We start from the raw sequence: 23,369 nt of genomic DNA, 5'->3' as shown, positions 1-23,369 counted from the left end.
TCAATTGGCTTCCATGATCAGTACTTAATGGTTACTATAACCATTATTCAGACATCTACAGGAAATAAGGTGTTCAAATGCCCGCCTAAGCACTTGTTAAGATTTGGATTGCAAGAAAATTGCTTGCATGAAATAGGGAATAGATTTCCAGAGAAAAACTGAGGAGTAGTGTAGGACATATTAGGACCTCATTGTCTCTACACTAAAAATATGCCCAATGAATTTAAATTGCTCCTGGGTTAAACTATGCTGGAAAGTACCTGGACTGCTGGTGAAACCCCATGCTCAGCTAAGGTCAGATTTATAGGTTAAGGTCCTATCCTCTGAAAAGTTTTAAATACAATTTTATTAGGGTACAAATCACATGAACATATCAACGCTCTTTGCTTTGACATATGCAAAACAGATAAACAGTAAACTCCTGTCCCTTATGAAATGAAATAAAGCAATATATCACTGGGCAATTCACTGAATGCAAGCAAGCAAAATAGAAGTCACTGGGCATTTTGGAGGCAAATATTATATGATGAGGGGCATTAAACAACTTTAATTAAAATGTAAAGAGTGTTTAGCAGTAAAGCAGGGGGCTCTCTTTTTAAAATGAGCTTTTATATTAAGTTAATTTTGTACACAAAAGAAGTGTGTTCAAGTATTTCATGTGACTAAAATATCTTATTACCCTTTATTTACTTCATCATAATCCAGAGATACCACAGGTAGAATTTACCATACTATACTAATATTCACATTTAAGCAGAGCTAGATATCAAACAGACTTTATTCTGTAAGACAGTAGGGACTTGCTGGAAGTTGTATTTGGTGCAATAAATTCTCAATAAAATCAATCTTTCAGAAAATTTAAATTAAAGAGTTAAGCTACGATTTTTAAGACAGAAGACATTTTAAGACATTTTAAGATAGAAGACTTCATATATTCTTATATATGAATATAAACACTTCATGCATATTTTTTTAAGATAGAAGACTTCATATAAATCAATCAATTAATCGAAATCAATCTATTAATTGAAATTAAAAAGTATAAAGAGATTTATCAGATGAAAAAAGAATGCAACAATTCTCAATTATCTTAACTGTACAGCATTTCCTTTAGTTATCATAACTATCATTTAGAGGAACTCAGTTTTTAGGAAGTCTTTATCATACCAGGTTTCCCTTGCAAACATAATTTTAAAAGGGAAATAAGAACTGCAGAATTTCACATTAAAAATACAAAACCTCAGGGAACTAATGAAGATAATAAATTTTCAATGACTTAATAATGTTCAATTAATTGAAAATTAACTAATACTTAAGTAATTGAGAGCTTTGAAGCCCTTTGGCTTAAAGTTGGGAAACACGCTGTGGTAAGTATTATGAAACCTATTTTAAAAATAGTTGTAAAATCTTATGAGTCAAAACCACAATAAATGCCCTGATGTGAATAAGTTTTCCATTAAAATATCAATACCAGTTTTTACAGCTCTCTGACTAATATGAGCAGAAATCAGAGCCTGAAGATGCTATTTGCATTCCAGCATGATAAAAGATTGATAATTTGTTACCAAATGAAGATTTATTGGTCAAATCTGTATTCTTCATGTGCCAATAATCACATCAGATGCAGAAATAACACTTATTACTGGGAAATCAACCAACCTTGGTGCTAAAAACGTATAGCCAACTTCATCGAAATGATCATGCTTCAGTGTTTCTGTAACTAAAAAGATGAAGACTAAATACCAAGTAAGTAAACTGGAATTTTTGCCATTGTTTCTCTTATCAAACTATTTAGATAACTTTTGCATGCATCCATGAATTTAGAAAGAAATGTTTGAGACACTTTTCCCCTAATAAATTCTATGCTTCTCAGTAATTTGCAACATAGAAGAAATTACTTGATTATTATAGACAGCATACAACTGGAAACAGTAAGATAATATCTTGCAATTTATTTAAGGAAGACATTTAATTAGCATAGCAACACAAAAAATAACTGACATATTTTCACTAGAAGTAAACTCTGATAGAAATAAATATTTGTGATGCTGAGTTGTTAAAACACCAAGAAAAATACTTCCAATATTTTCTGCAATAAAATGTAAAAATTTAAATCATAGTAGCATCACTGTAAATCCTATTGAAAAATATGGCTTTAATAGATGATATCACTGAACACTGAGAGGACCAGACAAAGAAGGATTACAGATCAGCAAAATATTAAAATGTGCATGTAAACAGAAAAATACTTCACTTTTGTTTTTCCCTTTCTATTGCTATGGTACCCAATGATCATGAGGAAAATCCTGAGATGAGGAATACAGAGGAGAATATCCAGTGGGAATAGAAATATAAGTGAAAAATATCAACTGCAGTAAACAGAAGGAAATTGAGCAACAAGAATATACTTGCCCTTTTTGGATGTCACTATCCATCAGAAAGAGAAAGCAGGGAAACAGAAAAAAACAGGGTAAAGCACAAGGGGTCACAAACCAATATTTTATTCAAACAGCCCCTTGAATAAAAATATTGTACATAGATTCAAAGGTTCAATTTACATACAACTGTAGTCTGGAAAAAAAAAAGACAAACATCTCTGAAGACTGAAGAATAGGTTCTTAGTTATTTCTCAGTACCTTCTATACACTGTGGCTATTTCAAGGGTCTGTTTTGCAGGTTTTATTGATACAAGTGCAAAACCAGATGATGTAATTCATCAAGAGAATCATATTCTATGCTTAAAAATGTAATTTAAAATACTTAGTATTGGAAAAAGTTACAAAATAAATCACTGATTATTAAAAGTTGCTCTATTCTTCTTTATATGTGGGAGTAATGGTAGAGGAGAGTGATGTAGTGATAACCAAGTTTTCCCTAAACTAACAGTATCTTTGCCTCTGAGGTTTTGTAGTTTTCAAACTTTCTATTTAACTATACACTTGCTCTAAATTTATCATAACACCTGGATAAAGTTAAAAGGCTGTGATTGGTTCTATTTTGTGTACTACCGAGACTATAATTAAGCTACATCTAACAAAAAAAACCCCAAAAATTTTGAATACTGACATGTAATTTTCAGCTATCACTTCACAATCTGTAAATGGTTTGAAATCAGTCTAATATAAAACAACAATGCAAACATCCACTAAAACTATTTGTAAAAATCAAAATAAAACCTAATTGCAACTCAAACCAAACAGGGCTTTCATATCATTCTAGCAGAGATAATTTGCTAAATATTACATTGTAACTAAAATACAAAAATAAAGTTATGCTCTTATAGCCTATATCACTCTATTTTGCCAATAAAATGAAAAAATGGCATCCAGACCCTTAAAATGACAGCAATAGAGGATACATAAAGCAATGATTCTTTAGTACAGAGCAAGGGGTAGGGATTATCAGTGGAACTGACATGTTCTGCACATATTCTATTTTTATAGAATATTTTTCGCACCTCAGATGTTAGAATCATTGCTGAAGATTTTGGGTACATCATGGTAACATCACTGAATTCCACAAAATTTATGAATTTCAAATATTGCTTTTTAAGTGAATCTGAGACTTGGCAATACCAGACAAAACCAGGGAATCTTTACAGTACTTACATCTGGCTAGAATTATAGGTTCATCTATTTTGGCTTTAATATAATAAAAGCTGTATGATGGTAACACCAATGCCAAACTGCAACAGAAATGAGACAAGTGGAACAATTATGTTATTTGCAGCAGTTTTCCAGTTTCAGCTTCTTTGTGTTTTGAAAGTAATTCACAGTTTTGGAATTTGGACTATCACGAGATGAGGCAGACACACTTAGTAATAGACACAAGTATCTTTACGCCAATCATGATGGTCCCTCTGTTTATTTTGATTCTTATTTTCACTTCTAAACACAAATGCACTTTTTAGCAGATAAATAAAGAATTTCCAAATAATTTAAAATAAAAAAAATACATGATTTTGTGTTTTCCTCTGACACACTTAACTTCCCAATGCAAAATGTCATGGCAATCACTGATTGCAAATATATCACTTAGCACTGTGCTGATCTGCACACATCATATAACCAGAGACTCTCACTAATAACACAACAATCAATATTATCCAGGAAATGCATCTTGCAATACTTGCATTCACATCCATTGCATTCAGGATCCCAAAAAAATACTTTGTTTAATTAGCAGTCACCACCAACAATTATTGAACATAGTTGCACAATAATATTTTAAGATTTGCAGAGCATTTGCAAAGTTTTCTTTTATATTAAACTTAATTTTTTTCAAAATATGTAGGAATTATTTTTGCATCTAAATTCTACACACATGTATAAGAATTCAGTTCTAAAAATATATGTAAAGGACAGGAGATATGAGTGATCATTAAATAGTTATCATCAGCTGCCATGTAGTATCCTTAATTTTTCCACTTGGATTTCATCTATGCAGAACTGCAACAGTTCTTAATGAAGAGCAGCAGAAATTAACATTAAAAATCTTGCACAATTGACCCATAAATGAGCTGACCTTTAGTGACACATTTGCAGTTTATACAGAATATAAGCGAGATTGCTAAATATTTAGTGATAGCCTTCCACCAATTCTCCTCTAGGGAAATCAGTGGCAGTGTACCTGTCATTAACAGTTAGTGCTAGCAGAAATTGCTAATTAAAATCTATAATTTTATGTTTAATAAGTTTTCTGCAAGGATACTCTGAGGATTTATTGCTATATTTCATGCCAGGAAGCTCAGGCAGAATTAAGAAGTTATGTACATCAAATGTATTTCTCTAGTGATTGCTAGATGGCAGTCTGAGAAAAACTTCCTTTTCTCACAGAGTATAAAGATAGAGGCAGTTCAACAGAAAAAAACTAGAAGATCCTAGGTATATGTTCTGATGCTAAAACTGATTTGTTTGGTTATACACTCAAAATAATGTTTGCATTCTCAGTGACTGTACACCTGTGCAGAAGACAACAGAAATTGGGATCCAACTTGTCTGAGGATTACTGTAATTCACCATAAGAGAAATAGCATTTTGGTCAAATTTGACTCAATATTTACACCATGTAGATTTGAACTAGAGTGGTTTAACTTTCCTGAGACTTGCAAAACCTTTATCTGTTTGGGGTAATGTTAAGGAATGTTTCAACATTCCTTCTAATGTTGCAATATTGTGTCCATAAATGAATTTAAAATAATATACACAGCAGTGTCACCTTAGCTAGTATAAAAATTGTAATGCTAAAAATATTAACCAAAATTAACCAAAAGGACACTTAAATAAACAAAGGAAGCCAGTGAACAGAAATGACTTACCTGTAATCAGTGCCGTTCACAGCAGTCCATGTATACGTTCTGTTTCCTTTATCAATATACCTCTACAAAGAGATATTGGTGAAAAATGAAATTATTAAACTAAGGAGCTTCAATGATTGTGACCGTTCTTTGAGAAATAATGTGTAAAATCAAGTACAAATCTGATGTATTTCTATTTATTATTTTGCTAAAATAATGGTTTGAGCTGCAAATCCTTTCCTTAAATATATCCAAACTTAGGTTTTGCAAAATAATCAACCATATAATTTTTATTGAACATTAGCAAAATTTAAATTTCAATAAAATCAGACAAACCTGACCTGTAATTTTCACATTAGCCAGACCTATGCAAACCATTATCTGTGAGATTTAAATTTGATAAAAAATGTTTTCTCTTTTATGGATAATTATGCAGTTAAACTATGAAAATATTAAAAAAAACCCCCATCAGTTACAAAAAGACTTTGTAGGTAATTCTTTAAAACCAAAAACACCCAGAGCCTATCCTTTCAGGTCACAGAACCACTGGCTTAATGCATTTAAATTTGAATCATAACTAGAGGCACAGTTTGGTAATTCTGATTGCATAGGTATTCCCTACTAAACATAACTTGTGTTTCTAATCTAATTAGAAAGGTCTTGAATTTAGGAAAAAAATTAACATTGAAATAAATGTTTATTTTTAAATAACTTAATACATTAGGATAATCTTTACCATTTGTTTTCTTGTGGTATGAAAAACAGCATGATAAGCACAGTCCCACATTTCCCCACAGATTTAATCATCCACCTGGCTGACATTGTTTTACTCAGTTTTCCACTTTGAAAGCTATAAGATTATGCCAGCTGCAACATATTATTACTTTAGCAATCAAATTTTTGTAAGTATGTCAGCATTGAAGACTGTACAGCTGTTGCACTGCAACATTACAAACACTGGGGAAAGGTACCACAGGTATAACTCTAGGTTCTTTCTGTCCCTATGGTAAAAGGATAGTGAGAAAATGACCATAGCTTTGGTAAGGAGGTGACTTATATGACATTAATAAATTGAAACCCTCTCACTACCTTGCTGCTGCCTTTCATTAAAGCATGACAGGATATATAATGTAATAGTCATTTTTGAAAGAAAACGAAAAAAGATAAAAGAAAATCAGAAATATGCATATAACTGTGTCTTGTACCCTGATACATTTTATATTTAAGATAAAAAAAGCTGAAGAGATTCCTATTGAAGCCTATTTATACTTAATGTGTACTTAAGGCTAAAATCAGCTGCTTGAACCTAGTGCTGGCAGCCCCTCTAAATCAGAGAGTCATAGGTACCCCCACAACAGTGCCCAAGGTGGGAGAGGAGGGAAGAGAAGAACTGGGCTGTAATTAAATCCTGTTGCCACCAGCAATGCCACAGTGCTTGAAAGCAAACTGGCCGAAAGCTCCCTTCAAAGAAAACCCAGCAACTAACACATCCTCACATCTCAGCTCCCATTTACCTTTGCCTTCCTCCTTAGTGGGCAGTCTGAGCCCATCCCATCCCCAGCTGAGCACTGCCAAGGAACTCACACATGCCAATGCAGCTTTTGTGACCCTTCAGTTTTCACTACTGCCCATCCCTGCTGCCAAATGTGGCAATGCTTTGTTCCTACGGCATCTTCTCTGTTACTTGGAAAGCCCCTGAGGCCTTGGGAGACTCCAGAGCACCCCACCCACATTTGCTACAAGTCCAGTCTCTATGCTGTAGTATGAAGTCATCTCCCAAGACACTGCTGGGGCCAGCTGCAACACAAAAGGAAAGCGATGCAAACTTAAACCAAAAAGCAAAACAAAAAGAACATAATTTTTAAGCCCGAAGACTGCAACTGTCAGTTCAGAGCAACCGACCACATCAGCCCTTTTTATAAGAAAATATATGAAGCTATCAAGTGCTTAGTGATGCATGGCTCATGCGTGGCCCGTGGTTTAAAGCAGCTTTTTTCTGGTTCTAGCAGCCTGGAGCTGGGAGGGTGCAATGGCTGGGAGCAGTCATCATAGCCAGCCAGCTCTGGCTGCTCCTTTCTTCTCTCAGAGAGGTCTGGGTAGAGGAAGAAATCTTGGGCCATGGTGAAAGGGAAGGTGAGGATAAATAATTTCATTGGCATTGAGACATCTGGGATCAAAGGCTTGGGATATTTTATTCCATTACAGATTGTGGTCTGGGCAGTGTGTAACTCGCAGAGTCTCATGCACCCAGGGATGTTACATCCTCCCTCCTGCCCAGATACTATAACTGACTTCAGCATTTGCAATATTTCCCTCCCTCTTTCTTTGGGAAAAGAGTTGCAGGACCAGCTGGTTCAGGTCTTTTGTAGAACAGAGCTTGAGAACCTTAAATCTCTTCAAAATGTTTACCATTAATGCAATGTCTTGTACAACCCTAATCATATTATTGTATTTTTGTGACCTTCTAACCCTTCATCTAACCACCTACACAGAGCCTTTTTCACCCATAGATCTGGAAAGCTACTCCTTAAACAAAACAACATAAATCTGAAAATGTCCCAGCATGGAGTCTCTTCCTTCAGTAGCAGTTTATTCTCATCTCAGATGCCAGCAGGACTTTGGACTCTCTGACAGTGGGTCAGGAACAACCCAGTTTCCCTTAAGGGACCACACTTGGTGGCATCCTGAACAGCATGGGCTCCTGACACAGGTCAGGGGGCAGAGCTGGCATCCACTAGGGGCTTAGCCTCTCTGCCCCAGAAAACACCTACCCGGGCACCATTCTCCAAAACTGGAACCATTCAGGAAAAAACACAGTTTTTTTACACAGCAGGATTTTCCCAGAGATTGTAAAGCAGTATTGTAAAGCTTGGTTTTAGCATTTTACCGTGAGAAAGCACAAAACAGTAAAGGAGGCAAGGGCCCTGCTGATACAGATCTCTAGAAGAATATGGGAAGAGGGGAAAGCCAGTACGAATTAACGTCAAGCAATTCTTCTAGGTATTGTTATAATGAGCTTATATCTATGGGTTGTGCATGTTTTTGCTAAGTCATCAAATTAGATATCTTCAAACTGACCTACGGTCAGAGCAAAGAGCTGCAAAAAGCTGTTGTGGAACTGTAACTGTGAGGCACACTCTGGCCAGAACTGCTCCTTCAGCACACCAGTCATGATTTCTTCTGAGGTCCCCAAGAAGTAGAGCACCCATGTAATGACCCACATCAAATTTGAGTATTTCCTAGTGCTTATTAGAGAAAGCAGTAGCAAAGATTTCTGGAATAAGTATTTTGGACAAGAAAATAAAGAACTCAACAAGCTGTTCAGAAAGTACATGGTATAACTGTAAGATGAATTTGCTTATCCCAAAGAGTCTTAATTGATGGCATAAAAATTACTTTTTTATTTTTTCTCACAACTTTCTTCCCATTCAACCACAATATAAACTACACATCTCTGCAAGCAAATTAAGCACTTTGTTTTGGAATTCATGCATAGATGTAGGCTGGGTCCATTTCCTGTTGAACAGAGTGTAAGACCTCATCAACAACTGCCTGATTAATGATGCACCAAAGAAACCAAGAAACAAAACAATTCTTTTTTTTCCTAAGAACATTTTTTTACTATAAGCCAGTAAAACTAGCAAATCTGGAGGGAAAAATAGTACAAATTGTCACTACAAAATGAATATCCCAGCATTTCACCATTTCACATTATTTTTCTGGTTTGTTTTATTCCTGTAAATGTAACTCTTTGGGTTCATATCTTACCTCATCTTGGGACTTGACCAGTGTTTCAAATGTTTTTTCTCCACTTTCTCCATCTATCATTTTTTTCCGAATCTATTGGCAAGGAAGAAAAGGAAAAAGTGAAATGAAAAAAAAGTGTAGGTGTTCCATGTAACAGGAATAATCATTCAAGTGATCAAAACATTTCTTAAAAACACAGAAAATGCTAATGCAAATGGAAGTCACAACTCTTGAAAAAAAGGTTTTTTTACATTTTTCAGCTTTTTCCAATTAGAAGTTGTTTTATCCAAATATATACTCAATCAGTAGAGTTATGAAGCCAAAATTCTGGTATACTTTGCATTGCTGGACCATGCCAGCTCCTTAATGTTGGGCACTGACAGAGAATGTATTCTGTGTGCATGAAAAGGAGTCCTGCCTACCATTTCTTGTGCCTCCCAGCACATCTGTGTAATTCAGGTAGTAGCACTGATTCACAGAAACACTTTTCTACAAGCTCAAGAGTAACTCCCCTCTGAAACAACCATTGCAAAGAAACTTAAGGCAGAACTAAATAGATAACAAGGCAGGCTGGTTACTGTCAGTATAAAAAAACAGTTTCAGTGAAAAATATGTTAAAAATGTAAAATACTTAAAAGTTTTTCATTTGATTTCAGAAAACTAATTATTTTTGAAAGTTATAATTTCTGAATATATTACAAAATCAATAACTGAAAAATATACAGAGGAATTAATGTGTTGTCTACACTTTGTTTCGCAGTTCTCTTTCTTGCCACAGGAACAAACTTGCATTAAATAGGGAAATACTTTTAAAATATTTCAGATAATATTTTAATATTCTATTAAAAAGTGTTATGTTTTGAAAATTTTTTCTACCTTCCTTCCCAGGAATTGTTGCTTCAGGAAGAAGAATTAAGTAGTAATCATGGTGTTTTTTCCAAATGAGAGGAATATAATGCATTTCCCTTGCCTATAAATAATTCTGGGATTTAATTGTCTAAATATAACTTCATGTCAAGAAAGTCACCATCTTAACAAATTTAAAATTCAGATTTATATTGAAATAGATACCCATTCAAAATCTAGAACATTTATTGTTTGCAGTTATGACATGGTGAAATACAAGCAGCAACAGGCACTAAGAAACCAGGTAATCTCACCTCAACTTTAATATCATTTTCCAATTCAGCATCTAGAAAATCCAGCGTAACAGGTTCCTGGGATTTAGGATTCTGGAGCAGAAGACATTAAATGATCAAATAATAAAGACAGAGTACTTTAATATTACAAACCACTCTAATCCTTTCATTTCAAATTAGCCTACTTTACTGGGTTTACTTACCCATCTATTTTAATGTCTTGTAGCATGATGGCCCTTTCTCATTTATTTTATTTTGTTGAATAGAGAGGTTAAATGGATAAGTGAAAATCAAATTAATACTAATTGCCAGTGTCTGTCCACAGCCTGTCATGTATGGGGCTGAGGTGCTGCTTCCCCTTCTCCTGTCACAGACTGGACTGGTTTGGGAGGAATCAGAGGGTATGAATCTCTCACTTGAAGTCCTGCCTCCAAGAAAGGAGAGAGAAATCTGGGAGAGTTTTCCACCCAACCAGTAAGCTGGGCAACTGCACTCTTTGCAATTTTACCAAGAGCAGACAACACAGACTTACTGATGTGAGGTGGGAACAGACTCAAGATTCAAAAAGACAGCAATTACAGACAATTATTTGGGGTTTATAAAAAATAAACCCCACTTTTATTGTCAGCATTACAGGACTTCTCTGAACACTTTGAAGTTTCAAAAGCATTTCTCTTGACATCAGTAGTGTTATCTCAGTTAAAAGACAGAAAGCTGTAGCGCAGAAATACTGAAAGCAAAGCTTCCAGACCTAAGGAACATTGATGACATCAGCCCTCAACCATGGAGCACAGAGAGCTTTGGTGATCTACATCTGTAAAAACCCTGGCCCCACAGGAGTGCTGGAAGACCACTGTACTTCTGCTGAACGAGATCAGACCACCCTCCAGCCTCTGCTCCTTTCTCAGTTGCAGTCTGCATTTACTTGGCCAGAGCCATCTTCCATATGAGTTGTTGGGAATCCATCTTTTTTTTCTGGCAATTTTGCCTAAGCTCCATTGACTTTATATTGTGTGTGGTGTAAAAATCATCCATCCTCATACCCAGTACTTATTTATTGCACTCCTAAAAGCAAATTCACTTTAGAAACATGAGTATGGTGGTGTATTACTTAACCATTTAAATCTGACAGTTCAGAGTAAAAAATGAAAAAAAAAAAAAACAACAAGGGATTTCAGCAATTCTCCTATACTGACATATACAGGGTAGACTAAACTCCCTTCCTTCAAAATTACGATTATATTCCTTCTATCTTAGCATTCTCATGGCAAAGTGACATGACAAATGTACATGTTCTATCAAGGAATGCAAGCATGTTTCATCACAATACACTGGAAGAAGGTAATATCCTTCTTCAACAAATGGTAAAAGATGCCTTCATGTAACAGTCTGGAGTACTAAGAGCTTAACAGTAGCTCTTATTTTCAATATTGTAATATAGAGTAGTTCCAGAAGACAAAAGATTATTTTTCCTTTTCTTGAGGACACAATGTATGTGTTTCTGGCTATATGGAATCATTCTTAATCTTAACAAGACTTACTGTCTGCTAAGAGAAAAACAATACATTTATTCTCAGGAAGAGCATATGTACTGAAAAGATTGCAGACAAATATTCTTGGTATATCTTTAAAACATTTACTGAAAACCTCAAGAAAATTTTTTTCATTTCTATTTATATATAGTTGATAAAACTAGCAACTTCAATAAAATAGCATTAAGGTATGCTCCCTACTAATTTAAAATTATTCAATTATTTCTATGCAGTTGCTTTTCCCTCCCAACAAATCCACACTCTCAAAATAAATAGCAAAAGGCTAAAATGTAAAAATAAATAAAAAATTATATATCTTACATGCAATGGATAATGAATAGCATGGTCAAACCCAAACAGCATGCATGAAGGCATTGGCATGGCAGAGGAGGCATTTATGAAGTTCGCATTCCATTCCAACACACAAAGGAACAGAGAAGAAAATAAATGGTAAAAAAAAGGAAAAAAAAAAAAAAAGCCATCACATCAAATCAAGGTCAATACTTATTTCAAATGATAACCTGGGCTAGCCATAGTCAAGGAGTCCCAAAGACAAAATAGCAAACTTTAATTCTGTGAAAATTCAAATATGCATTAACTGTTCTTCTTTTTAAAACTTGTGTTATATCGCTTCACATTTCGCATATGATACTTAATAATCACTTTTAATAGGCAAAAAATCCTAACCATGTAGAAATACATTCTTAGATGTGCCTGAGGCACAAAGACAACCACTAAGAGCTAGAACAGAAAATTCCTACACTGCTACTTTAAAAGGGAAGATTAATGTCTTTAGACTTATGAGACTTTATGTCTCTTTCCCCCAGTAATGTTTTTACCAGTATTTGGGCTCCATAATTTTCTTTCCAAGGTTGCCATTTACTGGGTTGCCATTTCCAAGCCACGAAGAAACAAACTTACTGTTCAGTTTGTTCTTCTCTTAATCCAGTCATGCATTTCACATGACTGGAATAAGCACACCACCACCACATTCAGCAGCACAACTTAACAAAACAGAACAGAAGTAAATCACTAGCAATGAAGCATGCAAACAAAAGGATTGCAATTCATTTCTAGCAGGACAAATAAAGGCAAGGATCTACAATTTCAATGACAACTCATGAAGGAAACAAAGAAAGAAAGAACTGGTGCAGCAACATAAAAGAAAGTTAACTAAAATGTTGTGTGTTTTGGGAGGTCAGTTCTCACAAATTCTATGGATGACCTTCTTTGCAGTGTTGCAGGAGCCTAGTTCTTACTCATACCTGCAGTACTAATGAAGACAAATGCCATTAGGCTTTTAAAAGAAGTAATGGAAAGAAGCCAGCAAAATCCTGGGCAACAGAGGTAAACCAGGAGCATCTGGAGTGGATGGGAGCCCAGAGCACCTCCCTGGGCAGCAAGCACTGCCAGGCAAACCCAGCAGCAGCCAGACCACACCATGGTAAGGTGAGGAGCCAGGTGTGCTAAGAAAACCAAGATGATTTTTTGATTCAGTGCTGATTTCGCCAGTGCACAAACAAAAATCCCAGCCCTGAGGTGGTCTTCTACATATGTTATAAACACAGCCACCCAACACTCAGTGAAATCACTGACTTGAATCAGGATTTTACACCATGTTTTACTTGTGTTGCTATGCAGGCCACAAGTTTTGCATTAGAGATTTCCATATGTGTAAGAAATCAAACTCAATATGCTTTGTTTAACATTACTATTTTTCTAGTTACATTCCTTTAATGATTTTTCAGTTTTCAATAAGTGTTTTCTGCTCAGGAATTGCATTACATAAACATGACTAGTCACCCTGTACAGGTGAATGGCAGTTAATTCTGTACAGTTGGGTCTGCTAAACTGAGAAAACCCCATGTAAATTGCAGATGGAACATATTCCTTACTCTGAATTCACCAGGAAAAAAAAAAAAAAAACCAAAACCAAAAAACCTGAACTCATATTCTGTAATTTTATGCAGCATACACTGTGCAATAAAACTTGGCAATAAAGTCACAATAATTATCTTCTGATCTTCTCTTGACTTTGGGTTTATGCAAGCAAAGCCAGCACAAGTAGTCTCTTTTTATTTCCAGTCTTCAAATTAATTTCAACATCTGAAGAAGAATTTTTACAGCATGATTCTAATTAGCACCTATTAGTAAAGCATCATAATTTAATGGACTATCCTTCACTACAGCCAATAGCATGTTTTCTATTATTTAAACAGGAAAGGATGCAAGCTTCATGCTTTGGAAGCTGTTTGTCACAATGAACAGTTCTCTAGTTAGATTTTTCCTAGTAAGCAGGGCAGAAGCTTTCTAATTATATTTCCAGGTCTATGCATTCTAATGCACTAATCACCTCCATTCAAAGTTACCTGTACATTGGGTCTCCTTTTTCTCAATTTAACTTTTGGTATGCCCACACCAATTTGCTGAAGTAACAAAAAAGCAGTAATTTATATTTTTGCACTATTAGTAAACAGTCTACTTATAGAATGGAAGTGTTCTCTCAACATCTGTGCTGTCCAGTGTATGTTTACTACTGCAAGCAGAGACTATCCTTTACCCTGATTATGAGTTCTGAGCTCTCTTCCAGAATTACACGCAGTGTTAGGATAGGGAAACAAAAATCAGACATATGTTAATGTGAACAAAAATAACAGAGAGCTCTCCCTTCCACGTACTCTGACAGAATAACATATAGAATGAGAATAGCTCACTTTTTGTTTACTTTTATATTTGATCCTAAAACCCAGCTCCTCTTAAGACTCTTAAATAACCCTAAACAGTAAGAAAGAATATTGGACCTCACTGAAGGCATATGAAGTTTTCAGACTGCCATTAAATGTGTTTTGATCAGAATCACAGTAAAAATGAAGACAAGGATTCTAATCTTTAGAATAGATTGAGAAATATAATTATTTACTGTTTTGAAAATGTAATTAAGCTTTTTAATACATGTTAAATGGACTCACTTCAGTGACTGTGTTTGTTTGGTGGTGCATCCCCCTGTTCTGTCTCGTAACAGTGGGAAAAATATATCCATATATGCAGACACACACAAAGAAAATTTACAATAAAACATGAAATTAAGTACTATAAAAAAAGTAGCTAATTACACAAATGTAAAAATGGTTTAAGCTGTTTAAAACTATATTAAGCTGCATATTAAAAACATTCTTGTTAGCTTTGGCATAATTTTCATATATTTCAGCAAATATAAACATGATGGGAAAGTTTTAAATTATTTTAATATGATTTTAAATTTGTTGTTTGTTGACTTTTCTCAGTTGTGCAAACAGCTTTAAAAACTTCAAGACAATTTCTCAAAATATTAATTGTGTTGAACCAGTTTTGATTTGAGAAAAAAGATTTTGAGAAGGAAAGCAGAAGACATTCAAAAGAAGGAAGTATTGGCAGTGTAAGAAACCCTCACCTCTTCAAAGGTATAGATGTAGCTATGTTTTATTTTACAACTATTGAAAAATTGCTGCCAAAGAGGGTTAAGATGTTGTTGGTTAATAAGTTAACAGCTACTGGGAGGTTCAGCTAAAATTAATATGACATGTTAAAGAAAGTCCATGAATTCTAAATATATCTATCTTTATCAAGTACCTTAGTTTTAAACTGTAGTTCTTGTATCAGTCTGAATAGCATGCACCACCCCACACAAACTGGGAGTGGAAAAGTCTAGTCTGTGTAACTGTTAATAACAACAATAACAATAATAATGCAAATGCTTAATGTTACATTTAGACAATATTCTAAAAATCACAATTATTACTTATAAAACATCCTGTTTTAAACATACTCTAAATCAAAGTTTTGAGCATTAAGGGAAAGCATTTTTGGACTTCTATATCCTTTTAAAAGGAAAACTACACATTCATTTTTACACAGAGAAACCATGACAATTAGTATCCTAATAATCCATCTCAGTTTGCCTAGATTTAGTTGGGATGAGCTGAGTTTTAAATAGAGTTTTTTATTCCTCAATGTTGTGAGGTAACAGTGCAGGATAACAGCACATCTGAGATGAACAGAGAGCATATCCATCAGTTTCTCACAAGATTAAGTCTAAAAAAAGACTACTGCATTGCTTCTTTTTACATTACTGCTGTGAATGAAAAGAGTTTAATTTGCATATAAGAGAAAGATAAATAGGCCAATAGCCATCATCTAATTGCTAATAACTTCTAATTAAGAAAAGATTGGATCAGTAATGATGCAGATATTTGCTTCTGAAGAATTCACCAAGAAAGGTCATCAAATCAAAACTTCCATTTTTCAAGACATGAAAATCAAATGCAAATATCCAGAAACTGAAGTCTTGCTCAGTTATGAGGACTATATAAAAAACTTTCTTTTCCATGGTTTTCCTTTATATTTTTGAAGTGTCTTTTAAAATAAATCAAAAGGGATATCTCATTAATAGTTACAGTCAAATTATTCTTTCTCTTCTTCAGAAGCACTTTTTTCTTTCTTGTGTTACACACTTGGCAAAAGATTTCAAATGTATTAATTACTTTACCAGGAAGTTAATTCAAATATTCACAAAGCTGACTTAAGAATTAAATTAATCACTAAAATATGTAAATGCATTCTTAATTTCTTCTTCTCTCTTTGACAATTAAAAAAGTTATTTTAACTTTATCATTTATATAATATAACCTTAAGAATACAAGAGAAAAAGTTCACTGAAAATATGCAATTAAAATATGAGAATTTTCAACAAGTCCACTAAACAGAAGATTTTTTTACTTGGAGAAACCTTTCATTAAAACCAAGATCAAAGTTCTGACTTCAGAAAAAAAATCATCCATTCATATTGAAATTTCTCATCAATGTCGGGGAAGGAAGTTATTTAAGAAGATACAGACAATGTACGATTCTCCACAAGGTAAGGACTACAGTTAATGGATAAAGAGCCAAATTGAAATACTTGGTTTCTATTTTCCTGAAATTTGATGAAAGTTGTGTCCTAATTATATTTAGAGAAAAGTTTCATGTTTAAGCATGAAAGGACTTTCTCAAGTTAAACTACTAAAAATCAAGTGTTCTAGGAAGGGGTGCTCAGTTAAATCCATCCCAGCTCTGAGGTCAGGTTTCAACTCTGGTAAGCAAAAAATAAGCAAATAAATAAATACAACAATTCAAACAAAATACATTGTGTTTTCCTCTGATTTCTTTTGTTTTGCTAGTATGAAAATTTAAATCTTTTACATGAGAAAGTATCACCAAAAAAAGTGCACAAAAACTCCTCAGTTTGCTTCAAGATTCTTCACAATGATTATACTGTTTTCACAATGACATTACAGCTACCACTAATTATTTTTATACTCATATGTATATTAAAACACTTCAAATGTATAAATATACATTCAAAATATACATATTTTTATTTTATTACTTAAACAAATTCAATACAAGCCAAAGCCGGTGAATTTGGAAGTAGCCATACATACACCACAGAATTCCCTAACACCCACAAAACTGAGAATTTTCATTATTGCTGTCTTGTTCCTTCTGATTTTTTCTGACAGTATCCCCTTATTATAGAGAAGTAAATTAGAAGGTGTTTCATACCTTTGGTTGGAGATTTGGATGTAGCAGCACATACCCATTAGGATCAATTGCAAAATAGTATCCATTTGGACAAAGCTGAAAGAAAGAAATGAAGTTTAGCATTATATGCTTTTAAGTAATGAAGAAAGAGTAATTAATGGTTTTCAAGAAATGCTCACATTGTGGAAAACAAATGCCTTAGGCATCATGAAGTATAAGATTACTAACACAGACAAGATAATTTCTTAATATTTACTCTTTTAGGATCATAAACTTGGAGAATGATTTAGTCTGATGAAACCTCTGAAGGCCAGCTAGTACAACCTCTCACTGAAGGCAAAGCTAACTTAAAAAATAAACAACTTCAAAGTTGGACTAGGTTTCAATCCTTTGAATACCTCCAGTGGCAATTCCACAACCTCTCTGGGCAGCCTGCTCTCCTTCTTCCTTAATTGCCATTGGAATTTCCATTGCAACATCTATGCTAGTAGCCTCTTTTTGAGGCAATGTTAAGGTCCATTTTCTCCAGAATTCCCATTAGCTAACCCTTAGGTTCCTTTTTCAGCCCAAATGCATCTCTCTCAGCTTCTTCCTGTGTACCATGTAGTGCAGACCCTCAGCCAACTTAGTGGCTCTGCACTGGGCCTCAGAGTATTTATTATACTGAGGAGATCAAATTTGGGTAGTGCACCGATGCAGATGTTTACTGCACAGCTGGTTTTTACTGCCAGGGCACACTGCTAACTTGTGTGCTGTGTGTCCTCCACCACGACTCCCAAGCCCTTTCCTGCCCTTTGAGGCAGCCTGTCCCAGCCTGGGCTGTGGTGTGGGATTATTTCATTCTAAATGTAGGACTTTGCATCTGCCTTCAGTCAAACCTGTGATGTTCCTTTTCTTCCTCAGCTTTTGTTTTTCACAGCACCAGTTGTTTTCATAGAAATTCCACAGTAGATGTTTAAATAAATAAATCCCTCATACTGAGTAGGGTACAGACAGCCGCCTATATCAAAGAAATTTTCTATAAAGAGCTGTCCTATATAAATGGCAAATATTATCAGCTGAAATGTCTGTGTACTCTAAGAATCAAACACTTCACTAAAGAGCAGTGCCTTAAGATACAGAAAGACAAGTACTTGTAATATATCCCTCAATGTAAAAGCTGACTTTTACACAGTGCACCCTGATGGAAATCACACAGAAACACATACATGGCTGGAGAGAGCAACAATATTAAAGGATATATGAAAAGAAGCCTGCTGGTATCTTGACTCAAATCCAGTCATTGCAGTATGACTTATGACAGAGCATGCATAGAACACATTAAACATACACGATGAGAAAACATCAATGCAAGTGGCTTACCGTAAATCTGGGCGTCAGTTTTTTTATATCCTCCAAAGAGACATCGACCCCCATTACTCCAAGAATCAGCTGATTCTGGTAAAATTCCAAAATATTAGTATGTATTAGACATAATTACAATGCAGAATAACTGGAACAATCAGTTAATTTGTATTTTTGCCTTCATGTCTTTTTTGACAGGATACATTTGAGAAGCTCCCTAATTAATTGTGTGTCTATTTTGAATATTTTAAATAATGACAAAGTAATCCAAAAGAAAATTTAATAAATTTAAAATTTAGTGTGGAATATGAAAATTATTTGTGACTATAGATACTTTCCTGGATGAATAAACAATATTAATGATGAATGAAAAATATTCCAACACAACAAAAAAACCCAGTGAGTAAAAAGAATCATCAGAATTTGAAATCAGGGACTCAAGCACTACAAGTATTTCACTTATAATTCATTTTCCAACGACTAAAAAGGAAGGCAGTCATTTACATAGTATGACCTGAATCCTTTCTCCATATTAAATAAATTTGTAAAATTTGTTGGAGGAAGCCTATAAATATATTCAGGTAGAGATACAAATTGAGTTCCTGTCTTGCTCCTGTGTATTGGATTGTGTTTTGCTTCTCAGAAAGACATCCTTTGATAATCAGTAGTTTGTCACTTTGAACAAGACTTGGACAATTCCAGGCATTGTCTTGTAGATAAGATTAAGCAACTTTTTTTTGGTTCATTGCCTTGTTTTTAAAAAGAAATGAAGACAACTACTGTGAAAGTAAGCTAAAGAAATGGAAGTGATCAAACCCTCAATGCCTCATAAATTCTATGTAATAGCTGAGAAACTGAATCAAATAATATCTTGTCTAAATTTCTGTATATTTTGACTTGAATGGACTACACCAAAAGTACAATATTTTACCACACATTGTTCAAGCATATTCCAGGTCTGTTTTGTGTTTTGTGAAGAGGACACAGATTCCATGTCAGACAGTAATAGGGATGGGCAATTTTATTTATTCAGCACTTAGAATTTAATCTAAATATACCGTGCTCTTTTCCATTATTGTTACTAATTATATACTGATTTATATTCTCTACATCACTGCCTTTTACTCTGAAATGTCATAGCCTCAGAGATTTCCTAGAAAGGTATCTGGACATTATTTCTTAAAAAGCTCTAAATAATATCATCAGCTACTTCCCATCTATTGGGCACTTGAATGCATCCCCACTGCCACTAAGGCACAGGGAGAGATAGTGGAATGTCGCACCCTGAAACTCAGAATAACAAAAAGGGTAAAAGAATGCACTGCATTTTCTTGTTCCTAGGAGGTTATCAGGTATACAGATATGACCCCTTTGTTTCTGACGTACAAGACAATTACACTGCAAAATACTCTATGGAAATACATATAATTAAGGCATTTAACATTAAATTTAATTTATATAACGACTGCTATTTTTTTTTTATCTTTGAAAGAGAAGCTTACAACTTTCCCATTTTGTTCCCTTGTTAGATTGAAGACAGGCAGAGTTCCTGTAATCACAAGGCCCAGCTCCTAAAAAAAAAACCAAAACAGTAAAGAAGGGAGAAAAAGCCTTTTTAGTTAAAAAGCAAATGTTAAGCCATAATTCATTAGAACAGTGGAAGAATGTGTGTAGGTAAGCAATTGCTTTCATAATAATTCACTGACTTGATGAAGGGGAGGGGAGGGGAGGGGAGGGGAGGGGAGGGGAGGGGAAGGGAAGGGAAGGGAAGGGAAGGGAAGGGAAGGGAAGGGAAGGGAAGGGAAGGGAAGGGAAGGGAAGGGAAGGGAAGGGAAGGGAAGGGAAGGGAAGGGAAGGGAAGGGAAGGGAAGGGAAGGGAAGGGAAGGGAAGGGAAGGGAAGGGAAGGGAAGGGAAGGGAAGGGAAGGGAAGGGAAGGGAAGGGAAGGGAAGGGAAGGGAAGGGAAGGGAAGGGAAGGGAAGGGAAGGGAAGGGAAGGGAAGGGAAGGGAAGGGAAGGGAAGGGAAGGGAAGGGAAGGGAAGGGAAGGGAAGGGAAGGGAAGGGAAGGGAAGGGAAGGGAAGGGAAGGGAAGGGAAGGGAAGGGAAGGGAAGGGAAGGGAAGGGAAGGGAAGGACTAAAGTCACCTTTAGTGCGATGGAGCCCTGCTCTCCTAGAGATGGCTGGCTTGTTTTGCTTTGTTTTTGTGCACAGCTTTGTTTTCATATTAAACTGTCTTTGTCTCAAAGACAGTCTAATTTCCCTTCAGTTGTCTCCCCAGTCCCACTAGTGAGGGATTGAATGAGTGAGGGGCTGCTTTAGGTTTGGTTGATGCCTGGGGTTAGACCAAAACAGGCAGGTAACTCATACAGGAAAAAACAACCAAAAATTACAACTGGTAATTTCTCTACTTTTTCTGTCATCACTATTTTTGAGTGGTGTGCAATAATACCCATCATGGGCTTGGCAAAATCAATGTCTCCTCTGGTACTGAGGCAACTGAGGCAAGGAATTTTCATTTATTTGGGAAGATATAAGAAATCTGTTTTTCTTTTAGTAACCTTCGCAAATCATACTGAAAATAGGATCCAGAACACCATATGTTCAGATAGCCAGGAAAGTTTTGTTTTCTATTCCAAACTGTCCATAGGGAGATTTCTACCTTTTTTTATGTGATTGAGTTTAATTTAAAACTTTTCCCCTTCTATCCAGCTTATTGAGGAGTGATATCCTTTTTGTTTCATTAAAAAAAACCCAAACAAACAAACAAAAAAAAAAACCACCCAAAAAAACTAGAATACTATATGAATCCACTCTGGTTTAATCTGTTCTCAGTTTTCCCAGTCTAGTAGCACCTTTTTGAGTTTTAAAACAGCCTTCATTAACTTACATTTGTGTATCAAATGAAAGGTGGTGAGGTCAGAATTAGTGAAGTTACAAGCAAAGTGAAGTGGATTTTGTAGGAAAGCAATAAAAAAAGGGATGAATCAGTAGAGAAGACATTATTTTGAAGAAATATTGAAAAGATACATAATTAAATAGGAGGGAGATAACACAAATTCCCAACTACAAAAAAACAAAAACAAAACAAAAAGAAAACCAAGGTAAAGTTAGAAAGGCTAACAATTATGAATAAATTTTGCCTAATTGGTAAACCTAAAAGTATCTAAAAATCTGGGATTATCTTGAAAATGAAGACAGAGCTACACAGAAATAGAATTGGAAGGAAAAGGGCTAGAAAAGAGGTGTGAATTGCTACAAATACATCAAATTATTAAAGGCTGTCTTGAAAGCCAGACTGAAAAAGTCTGAAATGAAAGTTTCTCTTCAGAATTTTATAACCTGAATTTATGCACTAATGTGGCCTCATTACTTTGCATTACTTTAGTCTTAGCCATAAACAGCCACTGGACAGTAAGAACCAAATTATAGGAATGAGTCTTGTAAGCCACAAGCAGGAGACATGTAAGTCATACATGAGGGAATTGTTTTAGGGAATTTCAGATAATTGTGACAACTTAGTCACACTCCCTTATACAATCAAGAATCAGAAAAAGGCTTCAGAGGGGGCTAGATACACCTATGCCTTTATGGTCTGAACTGTGGTGAGAAAGTCTAAAAATCTGAGCCTTTACCTCAGTACTTTACCTTCTTTTGTCTTACTTTATTTATATATAATTATGTACACATATATATGTAGTTACCACATATATATATATGTGTGTGTGTGTGTGTGTGGGAGGGTGTATATATGTACAGAAACATATGTATATAGAATTATATACTCACAAAAACACATATACAACATATGAAGGCAGAAAACCTTGAAGGAAAGACTGAATGAACCCACTGAGTATATAAAGTAACACAAGAAATGCCTGCAGGTGTCACTTATTTTACTTGTCCAAGCAGATCTCTATTCCTACTTACAAATTTATCTTTGACTTTACAACAGGATATGTACAGAAGATGTGTTGCACAGAAGATAATAGGTACATAAGAACTTTTGTCATCACATCCTTTATGTTTCCAGTAAGTACCTCAGCAATAACAAACAAAACATGGTTAATGAACTTCTGGGCTTTGAAATTTCGAAGAAAAACTAGTTCCTTTGTGTCCTGCTCAGTTATATTGACAGTAAAAATTATATTTTGATAAAAAAATGTACAGAAATGCTGACTGAAGGGAAGATGTGCATTTTGACATGACTTGGACGTGAGCTTGGAGAAATACGTGAGTCTAAATGACAATTCTGCAGTAATTTTTGCCCTGTTGCTCAGAAGTGGGTTATTCAGAGCAAGAGATTAGATTTCTGCTAACAATACTTTTCCTCCTGTAGTTTCCTGAGTATGTTTGTTTCACAAGGTCAAAGTGATAAATTCATCAGTAAGAAAGTTTTTCATATATCTTTTCATTTATATCCCCATTATTTACACTGTCCAATTAAAGGCTAAAGAAATCATTACCTTGAGCAAGCAAGCAATTACAACAACCCAAGTTCAAAATTTGTGCAAATGCTTAGTTATACTGATAGATTTAATTCTTTCTGTAATGTTCTTTGGAGAAAAAAAAAAAAAAAAAAAAAAGGAGGAAAAACTAAGAATTTTAAGAATTCGTCACCAGAAATGTAAGAAATTACCTTTACTGCAGTAGGTACAACAATAGAAGGCTACTTGCTTCTTTTTTTTTTTTTTTTTTTTTTTTTTTTTTCCCTTAAACTGAGACCAGCAGTGACCTACACTTTAAACTCTTCAGA

General features: G+C 34.8%; 1 protein-coding gene across 5 annotated transcripts in view; it reads right to left on the bottom strand.

The window, feature by feature from the left end:
* CACNA2D1 (calcium voltage-gated channel auxiliary subunit alpha2delta 1) overlaps positions 1 to 23,369 on the bottom strand; it is a 358,410-nt gene that overhangs the window by 28,703 nt on the left and 306,338 nt on the right. For 2 of the 5 annotated variants that reach the window (XM_012568886.5, XM_041721401.2), the window contains exons 16-24: positions 20,120 to 20,188; positions 18,636 to 18,710; positions 17,295 to 17,369; positions 10,204 to 10,275; positions 9,065 to 9,136; positions 5,318 to 5,379; positions 3,609 to 3,685; positions 2,413 to 2,427; positions 1,660 to 1,720 (exon numbers count right to left, since the gene is read on the bottom strand). In XM_012568886.5, the coding sequence (XP_012424340.1) occupies positions 1,660 to 1,720; positions 2,413 to 2,427; positions 3,609 to 3,685; positions 5,318 to 5,379; positions 9,065 to 9,136; positions 10,204 to 10,275; positions 17,295 to 17,369; positions 18,636 to 18,710; positions 20,120 to 20,188 (578 nt within the window). Of the gene's footprint in view, positions 1 to 1,659; positions 1,721 to 2,412; positions 2,428 to 3,608; positions 3,686 to 5,317; positions 5,380 to 9,064; positions 9,137 to 10,203; positions 10,276 to 14,083; positions 14,141 to 17,294; positions 17,370 to 18,635; positions 18,711 to 20,119; positions 20,189 to 23,369 lie in introns of all 5 variants that reach the window. The other 3 variants (XM_072919218.1, XM_030291327.4, XM_030291341.4) reach the window with 3 other exon arrangements.

This window comes from Taeniopygia guttata, chromosome 1A (assembly GCF_048771995.1).
Source record: "Taeniopygia guttata chromosome 1A, bTaeGut7.mat, whole genome shotgun sequence".
NCBI classification, from domain to species: domain Eukaryota; kingdom Metazoa; phylum Chordata; class Aves; order Passeriformes; family Estrildidae; genus Taeniopygia; species Taeniopygia guttata.
This window is presented reverse-complemented; position numbering and strand designations above follow the sequence as displayed.